The sequence below is a fragment of the Dryas octopetala genome, chromosome 4, assembly GCF_963921425.1.
Source record: "Dryas octopetala chromosome 4, drDryOcto1.1, whole genome shotgun sequence".
NCBI classification, from domain to species: domain Eukaryota; kingdom Viridiplantae; phylum Streptophyta; class Magnoliopsida; order Rosales; family Rosaceae; genus Dryas; species Dryas octopetala.
The window spans coordinates 18,803,001-18,815,973 of record NC_141369.1 but is presented as its reverse complement, the minus strand read 5'-3'; the positions used below and the strand labels follow the sequence as shown (position 1 = coordinate 18,815,973).

The window sequence follows — 12,973 nt, the reverse complement described above, 5'->3', positions numbered from 1 at the left end:
GAGTCATAGTGAATGGAGAATTTATTGAAATAAATGATGAAGAATCGTTATAAGTTTTGAAGGTCATATGGATTCAGAGAGAGGCCGACTGATGTGTATTCTTTATCTGTTTGGAATGATGTGTGGTGGATCAGTATTGGCAACTTTTAAGTGTTTTGTTTATGAGCTGAAAAGCATTAATTACTAGTAGGAAATATCGATATGAGAACCTCCGAATCTAGCAGTTGCAAATTTGCAATGTTGCTTTAGTAATGCTCACTATAATAACTTAATATGAACTGCACTACATGCAACTTAATCAAAGTTAATTCTATTTGTAACCCACTCACCTGAACAAAAGCCTTGCTGCCCTTTGGCAATATCTTAATTCAACTTGGTCCAGTCTCATTGCTCTCTATAAATGATCACTCTCTCTCACCAACAATCAACAAAACCATCAGCGTCTAACCCTTCTCTAGCTCTCTTGCAATTTTTAAAATACAAATGACCAACCCTACCTCGTACGAATTACTTCGGAAACCCTGAAACTTAACTTTTTTCAAATGATCGTGTGAAAATCCAGAAAGATTATCTCTCGTTGATTATCAACGAACTTTGATACCCATACCTACAATATATAGCATGTATCAAAGAGTTCTCGTCTAGTTATGTATTAGTGGATGTACATGCGACAAATCATCTAAACCAAAAGTAGTTTTTCTTTTCTTGAATGAGAAAGTAGAGTTTCTTTATTACTAATCGTTATCACAAGTTCTTCCAAAAGAGGTGTAGCCTTGAGAATATTCATAACACTCCCAAGGTCAAAGTACCACGAAAGGATATCCAAGTAGTCCAGTTGCTTGAGGTTTCCAAATGTTGCATGGCATGCTTTGGGGTATTCCATCCTGCACATTAAAATGAACATCTAAAGATGGAGTAAAAATTATGCAAATGTGAACTGCCATGCATTAGAAATAAATTTTCACTCACCACCCCATGATACATATGCAGATGAAGAGTTTCAAGCCCAGTAGATTCTCCATCAAAAAAGAATGCCGGCCACTTTGAAAGAGTCTACCTTCTTACCACGGTAGAGCTGCAAAAATTTATTCACACGTCTTACAAAGTCTTGCCTTTCAAATCGATTAATTGACAGAAGATCCTTGCCTTGTTCATAAGCATCGATCAACGAGTCTGGCATATATATCTGCTTCAAAAAATGTTTGGAATGCATGTCAAATGCAAGATTGGGCCTTGTTAAGTTAGATTTCAAATATCCAATAGGTTTATATTGGAAAACCATCTTTTATAAGGATGACAATCTAATAATAAACCGATTAAAATAAGCCCAAGTTGATGGGTTAAAGAACACACCAAGAGTTAACGGAGCTTACAACAAAGACACAATGAACTTCGTTCACCTAGCAACGAAAGAGAAATGTCCACTTATATCTACTAGTTCTGTAGTTCATGTCCTTGTTCTAACCATATAATTGTCAATATGATGTAAAAGCAAAAAGAATCCTGTTATTAATAAGATACTCGTTATATATATTTTAAAGAGTGCAATGTTATAGACTTGCATGTGAATGCCCATAATATTTTTTTTCATTTTCAAGTTGAATCAAGTTTGTTTCCTTTTTCTATTTCTCCAAAAAAGTTTCTTTTTTTTCTATTTAACTATGTATACTTTTATCCATGCACAAATAACTTTGTAAATAATAAAATTATTTGTACTATTTATTGGCCGTCTACATATCTCATAAAGGTGAGGCTCACATAAGAGTCATATGACCTATCTCCCCTCTATAAGCACTTTAGTAAACAAATATGGTACATATAATATTCCTTGTTTGTAAAACTAAGTAGAATTTTGAAAGCCATCATCAACCCAGGTTTTGATAACAGGCTTCTTCACAAGCAAGTGTTGTCTTAAAGGCATGTATGACATTATATATGCAGAGTAATTGGGACTTGCAAATCATCATGGACAAGTGACAGTGTCCCATATCGAAGTAAGCTGAGGGGTTTTAGGCCATTTTGGAAAGAATAATAAAAGCTTGTGGTGTGTTATGAGAGGTAGAAATCAATAAAGACTGGAAAGCAACCACAGCTTGGATGTAAAACAAAACCCATGGATGAACATAAGAAGATCTAGGTTACTAGGGATAAATGTCATTTTACTCTCCAGACTATTGCATTTGTATTAATTTTCTTTCCAGACTTTTAATTTAGAAAATTAAGGTACTTAACTTTTTTAATTTTGTCATTGAGGTAATTTCGTCAATTTACTCGGTAAATTGATATAAGTGAGGGGCACATAACTACCATTTTTCTCTCAATAAAAACTCTGTAATGAGGATTTGACTTTTTGTAAATGAAGATTTGGATAGAAAGCGAGCAAATTCACAAAATTATCTTAATTGACAACATAAAAAAAGTCAAGTACCTTAATTTTTCAAATTGAAAGTCCGAAGAGCAAATTGATACAAGTGTAATAGTCTGGGGAGCAAAATGACATTTATCCCTACTATTTATACTAGTGACTTTCAACAAATATTTGAGTCAAAATAAATGGAGAATTTAGTGTTATATTTTGATGTCAGAGTCCTTATAAGTTTTTAAGGTCCTGTGGTTTCAGAGAGTGACCTCTCAGTCTCAGATCAGAAACTAATGTGTTGTGTTGAGGATCAGTATGACAACTTGGTCCACAGACAGTAACCTTTGTTAAGTGTTTTTGTTTATTACCCACCTAGCAGTATCTTCAACTTGATTCAATCTCATTGCTCTTCTATAAATCCTTACTCTTCGACATGGCCAGGCCCATTGTACTGGGTCACACTGCTTGCCTCCACCAAGCAACCCTTCTGGCAGAGGTTGTGAGAAGGAGAACAGTTGCAGGGGTGGCCGCAAATTAAAATAAGCCTCCAAATCATTCTCAAGAGTTAAAAGGAACTTACAACAAAGACACAATGAACTTCAAGCTATTACCAAAGTTCACCTAGCAACTAAAGAGGAATGACCACTCACATATGTACTAGTTCGACCACTCACATATGTACTAGTTCATGTTCTTGTTCTAACCATATAATTATCAACATGTTGTAATAGTACAAATAATCCTTTTATTAATAAGGAATTGGTTATTCTAAAGAGTGCAACTCTATACGCTTGTCAATGCCAACAAAATTCTTTTCTTTTTCAAGTTTAATCAAGTTTCTCATCTATGCACAAATAACTTTGTAAATAATAAAATTATTTGTACTTTATTTATTGGCTACATAGCTATATATATATATATATATAGAGGTAGCTTCTGTTGAGGTATACCTCAACTTATTTATGTTGAGGTATGTCCTGTTGGGGCCCACACGAGTTGTTTTGTGTCGATCTGAACCATTCATTTTTTACATATTCATTGATAGATCATCCTTACAAAAACTTAGCCAAATCGACCTATATAACTTTGATTAAATAAATGGACGAATTAAATATTTTCGATGAAACTGCCCATTTGTTTTATCAAAGTTAGATAGGCAAATGATTTCCGATTTGGCTAATTTTTTGTAAGGATGATCTATTAATGGAGATGTAAAAAATGAACAGTTCGGATTGACATAAAACGACTCGTGTGGGCCCCAACAAGGTCATACCTCAACATAAATAAGTTGAGATATATCTCAATAGAAGGAGCATATATATATATATATATATATATATATAAAGAGTGTTCTAAAGCTAACTAGTTAAAAAGTTAATACGAAACTAACCATGCTTTTGGGTCCACCACATAACTAATCTCATAATCCGAACCGTCCATTGTTTAGGTCATATTTCAAAGATTATCATTGTAAAAAATCAACTACATTAGAAATCATTTAGTCATCTAATTGTGATCAAATAAATAAACAATCATTGTTTTCGATAAAAGTATATAAATAATTGTTATCATAATCAAATGGCTAAATGACTTTCGATTTTGAAGATTTTTTATAAAGATGATCTTTGAAGTAGGGCCTAAAAAATGGATAATTCGGATTTTGATATTATATTGTGCAATGGACCCAACATGATCGTTAGCTTTGTATTTACTTACTAGTTAGTTTTAGAGCATTCTTGTATATATATATATATATATTTTTTTTTAGTGAAGGAGTGGGGGGATCGAACTTGAGTGCATTGCGGGTAAATAAAAGACCCTTCTAACTGAGTTACCCAACAACTGCTGGCTAAGCAGTAATATGTTACGAATTTACTTGTTGTAAAACTATTACTACCCCGTCTGACCTCTCTCTCTCTCTCTCTCTCTACACACGTTAATTAAACAAAAAATTTGTTTTATTATTATTTTAAATTTGTGTAGAACCACTATATTAGTAGACCATAACTTAGGAGCCATCTGTGCAAGTGTGCAACATTTCATATTCCAAAAATCCAGCTGATAATTTAATCCAGCGCTAAATGAATCACACCTGCTAATTTACTATTTTAGGAAGCTTCCTAGGACCAAAGCCAAGTATTGACCCACTAATCACAACATAGACAACGTGAAGCCAGTAATATTTACATATTTCATCCAACTTTGTGCCTTTCTTAGGATAGCCAGAAGAAAATGGAGTGTGGCAACACTCAAACCTCTTTCACTAAGTAAAGAGTTAGAAAATGCAAAAGGAAAAGAAAGAATTTTATATAGAACACTGGGAATTGAATTACAACATCATCCAACAGGAAGAACAGATCTTGAGACAACTGCCTTCTTGAAATCTCTCCCGAAAAACAAAAAGAAATACACAAGTAATGCAGAAACCGTATAAACAATGGTTTTCTGCTCTGCTGAATCAGTATACTTCAATTGTAAATAAAAATACAGGTACAGGAATTTTTGAAGGAAACCCACACTCTTGTTATTGCTGTACAGTTTGACAAGAAGGATAATGCCCGTGGATCAGTTACATGTACCTGGCGAGGAGAAAAGACCGATTTTCCAGGGTTCATTACTGAGTTAGAACTCCAAATGCTGCATCTAAAATGGCACAATCATAGCAAAGCAGGACCCTGAAGAAAATATGTGGCAAACTGTAGCGCCTGGCTTCACTGATGCCTGTGCAGATCAAGTGTAGTGCAGCCACAAGTTACAAGAGTCCAGAAGGTGGCATTCGGCTAATATATGAGAGCCAACAAGAAGATGCAGTTTTCCACTCGGAAGTATTACAAGCCACAGCAAAGAAAACCCTGAAGAAAGTACAAGTAAAGATTGAGAGACTAACAACACATAAATTTATCGAGCATACAAGCAAGAAATGTATCCATTAAGGCCAAAGTAAGAAATTGATTAGTGCATAGATAATGAAACCTGGAGAAACTAATTTTTCTTTCTTTTGTATCCTTTTTAAACACACTGATAAATTCAAACGAGCATCCTCATGCACAAAAATTTATAAATGCAAAAGATAACCCAGCCATAAAGAAAAAAAATATAAAAGCAAACAGAATATAGAAAGGAATATATCCCTGATCTAAGTGACAGGTTTCAGCAAGAAAAGGAAAGCAGGAGAAAGCAAAATTTTAAAAGTAAAAAGATAATATGAAAAAGCAGTATGCAGAATCTAAAATTGCTTACAAGACAATCCAGCAGAATGAGGACTTCCACTAATAAAGACCTAACATTCTTAGCTCTGTCACATGGCTGGGATCTAGTTCAGGGGCATTCTTAGTATCTTCTCGGTCTTCTACAACATATTCCTGGCATCATAAAATTTCTCGATCCATCAGTTGAAGGAATATAATAAGAGTTAAATGCTTCAACATAACTATTCAGTATGAAACTAGGAATAGTTTAAACTACTGTAGCAAGCTCAAAGTATGAGGTACCGGACCTTTGTTAATTCTTGTTTGGCAAGAACATGGTAATGTCGTTCATTGATTTTCTGTCCACATATTATGGCTATGAAGAAGCCATAAAGCAAACCCACCAAAACAATAGCTAAAACTGCAAACAAAATAATACATGGAATTAAATTGCAAGTAGTGTAATCATTTAAAATGTCCTTCCAATTAAATACACTTGATAACATGTTATATCAGATGCATTGGCCTCAAAATTAGAGTGGTTTGATGAAGTGCACAGCTAGGTATTTTATGAAATGCGGCCCCTTCAAAAAAGTGGAATTATTTTCAGAACTTAAACTAGAGAAACTAGGTGGTAGGACTTGGGTTAGACAAAGACCAATCCGAATCCAACACAATTTTTGGGGATTATTTATCCCGAATTAATAATATATGACATGAATAAGAAAAGTAAATAATTAAAAATTAAAAGAGGAAGTACAAGAATAGTTTCAGATATTCAGCGCTGGTGGGCATCTGGGTGTGTGTGTGTGAGCATGCCCTACACACAGGACATACATATATTATAGAGAGTTCAGAGAGCAACTTGGAGCTAGCATACCGGCCATAGTATAAAATCCATATGGGTGTTCTTCATAACCAAACATTTCTCTTAGTTCCTCTCCATAAAATTTGTATACCATCACTCCCAAGAATGCCACAATCTGATGAAAGAAAATATTCAAAAATTTCATGAAGGTCAATACTAACAAGGAATTCTTATCTTATGCTTCCATAGTAGCTAGTCACTCAATAGAACTTGATAAACAATATAACTTACTAAGAACCCAACAATAGTGTTTATAATTATCAATAATATGAAAATCTGAATACTGTTCGGATCAATTCAGATTCCAAAGGTACTGTATAACAACTTTGAAATACAGCGGCACCACATAAATGTGTGCTACAACTGAGTCTTTCTAATCACATTGGACAATAATTTTCTGTTTCTAATCAATACTGCTCTATCTCATGCATAGTTGAATGAAATTTAGGGAAAATTACCTAATTGATAAAATGATATGAATTACATTAAATTTTTTGTTAACATACCAGCTGAACAATAATGAAAATGAATGCATGGTCTCTAGCAACAAGGAACTGAAATTTCAATCTCAACCACCAGCGATCGGGAGGGACATTTGCTCGTAATATGAACACTGCCCTGCATTCTGTACAATGAGCAAAAGCAAAGCCCTCCTGCCGAAATAAAAGGAATGGATAATCAACACTGAGACTCCACAAAAGAAAAATAGTCTTTAGTGAAATAGAAATAATTGCATTATTACACTACTTTAAGAACAAAATTAGATAAGCACCAAAATAATTCCAACACAATCATATACAATTCCATTCTTCTAAAGAGAAAAATTCCGAAAAGTTCATCTGCGAGTCAGGAAAGGGTCAGCATCAGCAATAAGGAAAAATTATTCACCTTTGTTGACCTCCAATTATCCAGACATGATCTATGGACATACTTCTGGGTACCTCTACAATGGCATGGAGCAATTATGTCTTCTCCTGAAAAATAAATAAACAGACACCCTAAGATATTAGAATTCCAAGCCACCAAAATAGAGATAGATTGAAAAGGTACTGAACTATGGTTATTTGTCACCCATAAGTTACTTGTGTATCCATATCACTTAAACCATTCTCAAAAATTAATGGTGACAGTAAACCAAAGATACACAAAGAGATACCAAGAGCTATAAGAAATTAAGAAGTCAGGACCTCCATTGTCGAGGCAAATACGGCATTGTGCTTGCTCTACATTCACCAACTTAGAATTTTCATCGACATCTATATTTTGTGACTCTTCATCAGTAACAGCAAATTCACCTAGCACAGCTGTAATTTCACATGACGAAGATTCTATGGCTTTTTGCGAAATGTCAGACTGGCACAAAATGGGTTCACACTCTGAAATATCTTCCTGACGACTATCATCTGATATTAATTGCATTGCGAAGAATGTCGAGTCATGAATAAAAAGAAAAAGTCATTGCCAGAGCTATAGCTCCTACTGACCATTTCAGTCGGAACTAAAAAACCTATAAAACAGAAGAAAAGTTACACCAGTTAGGAACCAAAACCTGCATTACATGTCAAGGTATTGTTACTTCTTAGATATGGAAAATTAAATCCCATTTCAACTGAATAGCAATAAATTAACATTCCAAACTACTCAAAGAACTTTCCATAAACACATCCAAGCCCAACTCCAATCTGATCCCCCCCTCCCCCTCCCAAAAAAAAATATATATAAAACAAACAAACAAACCTAACATCACTTTAATATAATTATTATCCCTTCCATTGATTCCCAGCCTATTCTTCATACCCTTTTCCTATTCATTCCATTCTTTCAACAATTTCTTCTTTTTAAAAAAGAAAACGGACCCATAAATTTCTTAAATAGATAAACTCTTTCTCAATTTGCCAATGATAATTATATAAAATTTGCATAAATTTCCAAATTTATTCATCTGCATAGCATCAACTTCAGCTCCAGCTTTCAAGTCCCCTAATTACATGTTTACCTTATATAGTTTGGAGTCCATACAAATAATGCTTCATTTCCTTCCCCAAAAGATAAATCAAGCACAAGCAATCAATAAATTCAACGCATAATCTAAATCCAAAAAATGTGATATAAATACAAAAATCTCATCGAAAAGGTATGTAATTCAATCAAAAAACTAATAATTTCGAGCTAGAATTGAATTTTTGTGAGATCAATTGAGGGAGGCTGACCTGATATTCAGCAATAGTCGAAGATCGTCATGGGAGTGAAACAATGCAGGCACGGATTGGATGAGTACGTTAGGTTTTGTGAATCGAATTTTGGGGGTTCTTAAGAATTGAAGTGGAAATGGTGAACTTTGAACGGACCGAAGGTGATTGACAAAATTTGGGATTTCAATTTTCAAGTTTTGGTTTTTTTTTTTTTTTTTCCTCAATTTAATTTTTTAATTTCATTCGTATTAAATGGTGACAGATGTTATTAAGCACGCCGTCGCCCTGAAATGTAATAAAAAATGAGTCGGCACCAAATTTAAGATAATTAAATTTGTCAATAATTAATTTAAATATATATAAATCATTGGACGGCACTGTATATATGAATAGAGATTAAATTTGATGAATTTGATATTAGAAGATAGAAATATAAAATATTAAAAGAATGTGCATTCCTCTATGGTCCTTAAACAAAGTAATTTTTTGTCTATGACCCCATTTAAATTTGGAATTTACTATTTCCCCATCATATCCTAAGGGCTAAGATCACTCCAACTAGAGTTCATAATGTACTAAAATCATAAGTTTATAAACTCGGTATGTACCTATACAATACAAATACTTAATGAAAAATACAGATATGAATTACTTATGTTGAATCAATTTGATATTAAAATCACATCTGTTGCAATTCCAGAATACAAACCAGCCCATCTAGTAAATTATTTCTTGTTGGTTCACATGTCTGCATGAAATGTACAATCTATGGGGACTGAACAAGTTGTCAGAGGTGCCTGAATTCTCATATTTTTGCTGCATATATATAATTCAATAATGACAAAGCAAGTGGTCAAGAATCTCTTTGATTTTTTTAATGAGAAAAATTAATTGGGAATAATTTGGGGACATTGTGAATGTGAAAACTGCAAAGAATATTGTTACAAATTTATATCACTCATTCTCTTTTTTCTGCAGGTTACATTCCAAGTAGTAGAATACAAAAGGGTGAAAAATGAAAATCATGTCAGGCCTGGTTAGTTATGAGTTAGAATTCATGTTAGAACTGACTGCAGCTTTGAATCTTTGGCAAAACCTTGGAGGAAAAATCAGTCAGTGCCCCACCAGAAATTTGATCACAAACACCATAATTTGAATGGTCCTGTTTTTTTTTTTTTGGTGCAAACATCTGTTTTGTGTGTGAAAGAAGGTCTAGGGATACTTGGCACAGCAGTTGCAGCATCTTTCTATAAACCACTCTAACCTGTTCACAAAAGAGAGATAACAACCGTCAAACTAAAGAAGAAAACATTAGCTTATACAATTAACCTTTAAACAACAAATTTTTTTAAAAAAAAAATAGATAAATAAGGAGGTTGACTTTTCTTTGTGGGGGTTTGATGGGTCAAAGTTTGAATGGGTAGGAAGCAATTTGTTTTTAAAATTTGGACATCATACCTGTTGATCATAGATTTAGTTGACTTAGTATTACATGCCTAGCTACCAGTCAATTCATGTGTAGGTTTAGTTTCCTTCTGTGTGTCTCAAACTCATGAACTGTTTGTTCTGGTTGTTTTTTGAAGGTTTCCTCCTGTGTGTGTTCTGGATTTTCTCAACTTTGACTGGTTGGTCCAGGCTTTGGATCACAGAAAAGTGACCTTGTTTCTCAAATAAAATGGACCATAAAGTAAACCTACCAGTCAAAAGGCCCCTGCATCTAGTTTCCTGAATTTGAGCATTGCTCAACGAAATTCAAATCATTCCCATATATATGTTCAAAAATCAATATTTAAAAAGTAATATTGTTTCTCATGAATCTCTAATCTATAACATAAAATGTATCAGCCTCCAAGTATGAAATGGAGTAATACAAGTAACCAGTTTTGGAACAAATCCCATCTGCATCCCTTAATTCTCATGCATTTCAAGGATTTGGGTTCTTTCTGAAATTTATGGCTTCTAAAAAAATCCACAAGTTCTCTAATTAAAGCTACTGAAAGGCCATACATCAACATGAATTGTAATGCAGAACTAGAAAACTGAAATGGTTGAGAATTATGATTGGCCCTTGTTTCAATAAACCATTTAGCTGTGAGAACAGGACTACACATGTTGCAAGCAAAATTAATTACTGTTGAATTCATCAAATTCTTGGTCAGTTGACTTATTACCTTAACCCCCCCTAAATCCTAATATTATCTAAATTTGTAATGAGATAGATAGATAGATAGAAGGGCTTGCTTACAAGTCTACAAGGCATGATGAGTTCCTGGACTCTGAATCGCCTTCCGGCGGTCTGCTGTCCAAGGAGAATGCTGATGGCACTGCAGGAGTACTACTACTAGGCAACTTCTCATGGTGCAGCAGAAGAGGGATGTTCTCAGCTGATGTGTGGCTGGAAGGAGGCGAGAAAGGCGGCGAGGGGGACGGAGATGGCGAGAACAAGTACTTTTGGTTGCCAGGTCCTACACTGATGGGAAGTGGTGAGGGAGGTGTTGGAGGTGATGATGTTGGAGAAGCATAGACTACTAATTTTCTCTTACCATCCTCCATTGAAATAGTAACAATATTCACAATACAATGTGTTGGTGTTCTCTGTATTTTGGCCTTGGAAAGTATGTGATTAATGTTTGTATTAGGACATGCCCTCTTGGCAATGTTTTACTTTCCCGGGAGTTTTTGTTTGAATCTTAGGTATAAACCTAACGGTCATGGGCATGCATGCTCTTAAGCTAGCTGCTCATTCATTATCTTGTTGCAAACATATTACAGGCCAATCTGGTAAGCTTGTGTAATTTTCTTCTTGGTCTTTTAGTTGTACTTGTTACTTTGGGCATTGACCAAACTTTTTTTCATTATATTATTTTATGGGAATCTTTCTTGTCCAAATAAATGATATTAGAACAACTTTATGTAATGGACACGTGTTATATATAAATACATTTATAATTTTTGCAGTTTGACGGGTTTACTTTTCCATATTATGATATAAATTTATGAATTATTACATGATAATTAGTATATTATACAAAGTTGGTCCATAGAAGAACTCTAAAAGTTTTGGACCTTTGGTGTATGATCCAAATTATAACCTTCTTTTTGCTTTACCAAGCGGTGAAATGCAATCCATTTCGGTTTGAGTAAAACAGCAATGGTGGTAGTGCAATGGATGAACCTCGTGTTGCAAATAATATTTGACGTAAGAGGCCAGCTCTTTGGTGAAATCATTACAGGCATTGGTTCCTGGTTCTGTTTCTTTGGCGGATGAGAGAGTCAGAGAGACATGAATCCTCAATGCAAAGACAGCTCACACTCAACAGGATTTCAAGAAATCATACTTGATCAAGAATTGTTTTGAAGACTACTCAAAAACTGGTATAGGTAATGTACTTTTCCTTCCTGCTAGATCATATATAGTTCATTAGGAAAAATAAACATTTGTTGAATTCTGATGTGGAAGCATTTGTTGATCATAGACTGCATCAGATGGAAAGATGAGGAAAAGAAAGAGACAACAATTCCACATTACCCATAAACAGAATTCATACAAAAGAAAAAGAAAGGAGCTTGGAAGAGGAAGGAGGGAGAGAATCGGAATCATTGCTGGACTCTGAAGCTAGCTACAGGCCCAGGGCTGTCCTGCTTGTTTGGGCCTTCGGGTCCTCTCTTTCTATTGTTTTTGGGGGGTTTTTTTTTTTGGTCTAAATTCTCAAATAATTTAGACCCTAATTTACACCACAAATACTGAAATATAAAAATAAAAATAAAACTAACAAAGGGAATTATGTACCACTATATTAAAGAAGGTGTCCCAACTCAAATTTTAAAGGATTTTAAAATTCATGAAATTGGTTAGAATTCCCATGAAATTTGTTATGTGTTAAAAATGTATATAAATTTATCTAAATCCATTAAAATCTTTTACTTAATGAAATCATGACTTTTGTAAGACACCTGAATTTCATTAGAATCCATTAAAATCTGAGTTGGAGACACTTTGATTTCTTTGGAATTCATTAAAATATGAGTTGGGGACACCTAGATTTCATTAGATTTTTAAAAAAGAGACTTAAAATACAGTTCATTTTATGAGTCTTTCTTAGACTAAGACTAGTAGTGATTTAGGGTTTTTAATTAAATTTTTTTATTTTTCTTCTTTTACGGCTTTATGTTAGGTTTTAACTCCTGAATTTTGGAGTTCGCTCAAATCTCGAAATTAAAACCTAACATGCAGTCTCTACAAAACTCACTCTACACTCTAGGAGGGGAAATACCCTTCAAACGAGAGATGACTTTGTTATGAATTAAAATAATTTTCTTATAAATTAAAATAACTTTATTATGAATTTAAAAAATTTCTTATAAA

General features: G+C 33.9%; 2 protein-coding genes across 2 annotated transcripts; both read right to left on the bottom strand.

The window, feature by feature from the left end:
- Positions 1-4,642: 4,642 nt before the first annotated feature.
- Positions 4,643-8,851, bottom strand: LOC147287683 (RING/FYVE/PHD zinc finger superfamily protein). The gene is made up of 8 exons (XM_086240672.1): positions 8,626-8,851; positions 7,603-7,922; positions 7,304-7,389; positions 6,922-7,068; positions 6,428-6,530; positions 5,856-5,968; positions 5,600-5,721; positions 4,643-5,211 (listed from the first exon to the last, which is right to left on the bottom strand). The coding sequence occupies exons 2-7, from the start codon at positions 7,832-7,834 to the stop codon at positions 5,629-5,631; spliced, it is 774 nt and encodes a 257-aa protein (XP_086096798.1). The 5' UTR covers positions 7,835-7,922; positions 8,626-8,851; the 3' UTR covers positions 4,643-5,211; positions 5,600-5,628.
- A 606-nt stretch (positions 8,852-9,457) lies between these two features.
- Positions 9,458-11,291, bottom strand: LOC147287682 (uncharacterized). The gene is made up of 2 exons (XM_086242181.1): positions 10,853-11,291; positions 9,458-9,871 (listed from the first exon to the last, which is right to left on the bottom strand). The coding sequence occupies exons 1-2, from the start codon at positions 11,158-11,160 to the stop codon at positions 9,820-9,822; spliced, it is 360 nt and encodes a 119-aa protein (XP_086098307.1). The 5' UTR covers positions 11,161-11,291; the 3' UTR covers positions 9,458-9,819.
- Positions 11,292-12,973: the final 1,682 nt, after the last annotated feature.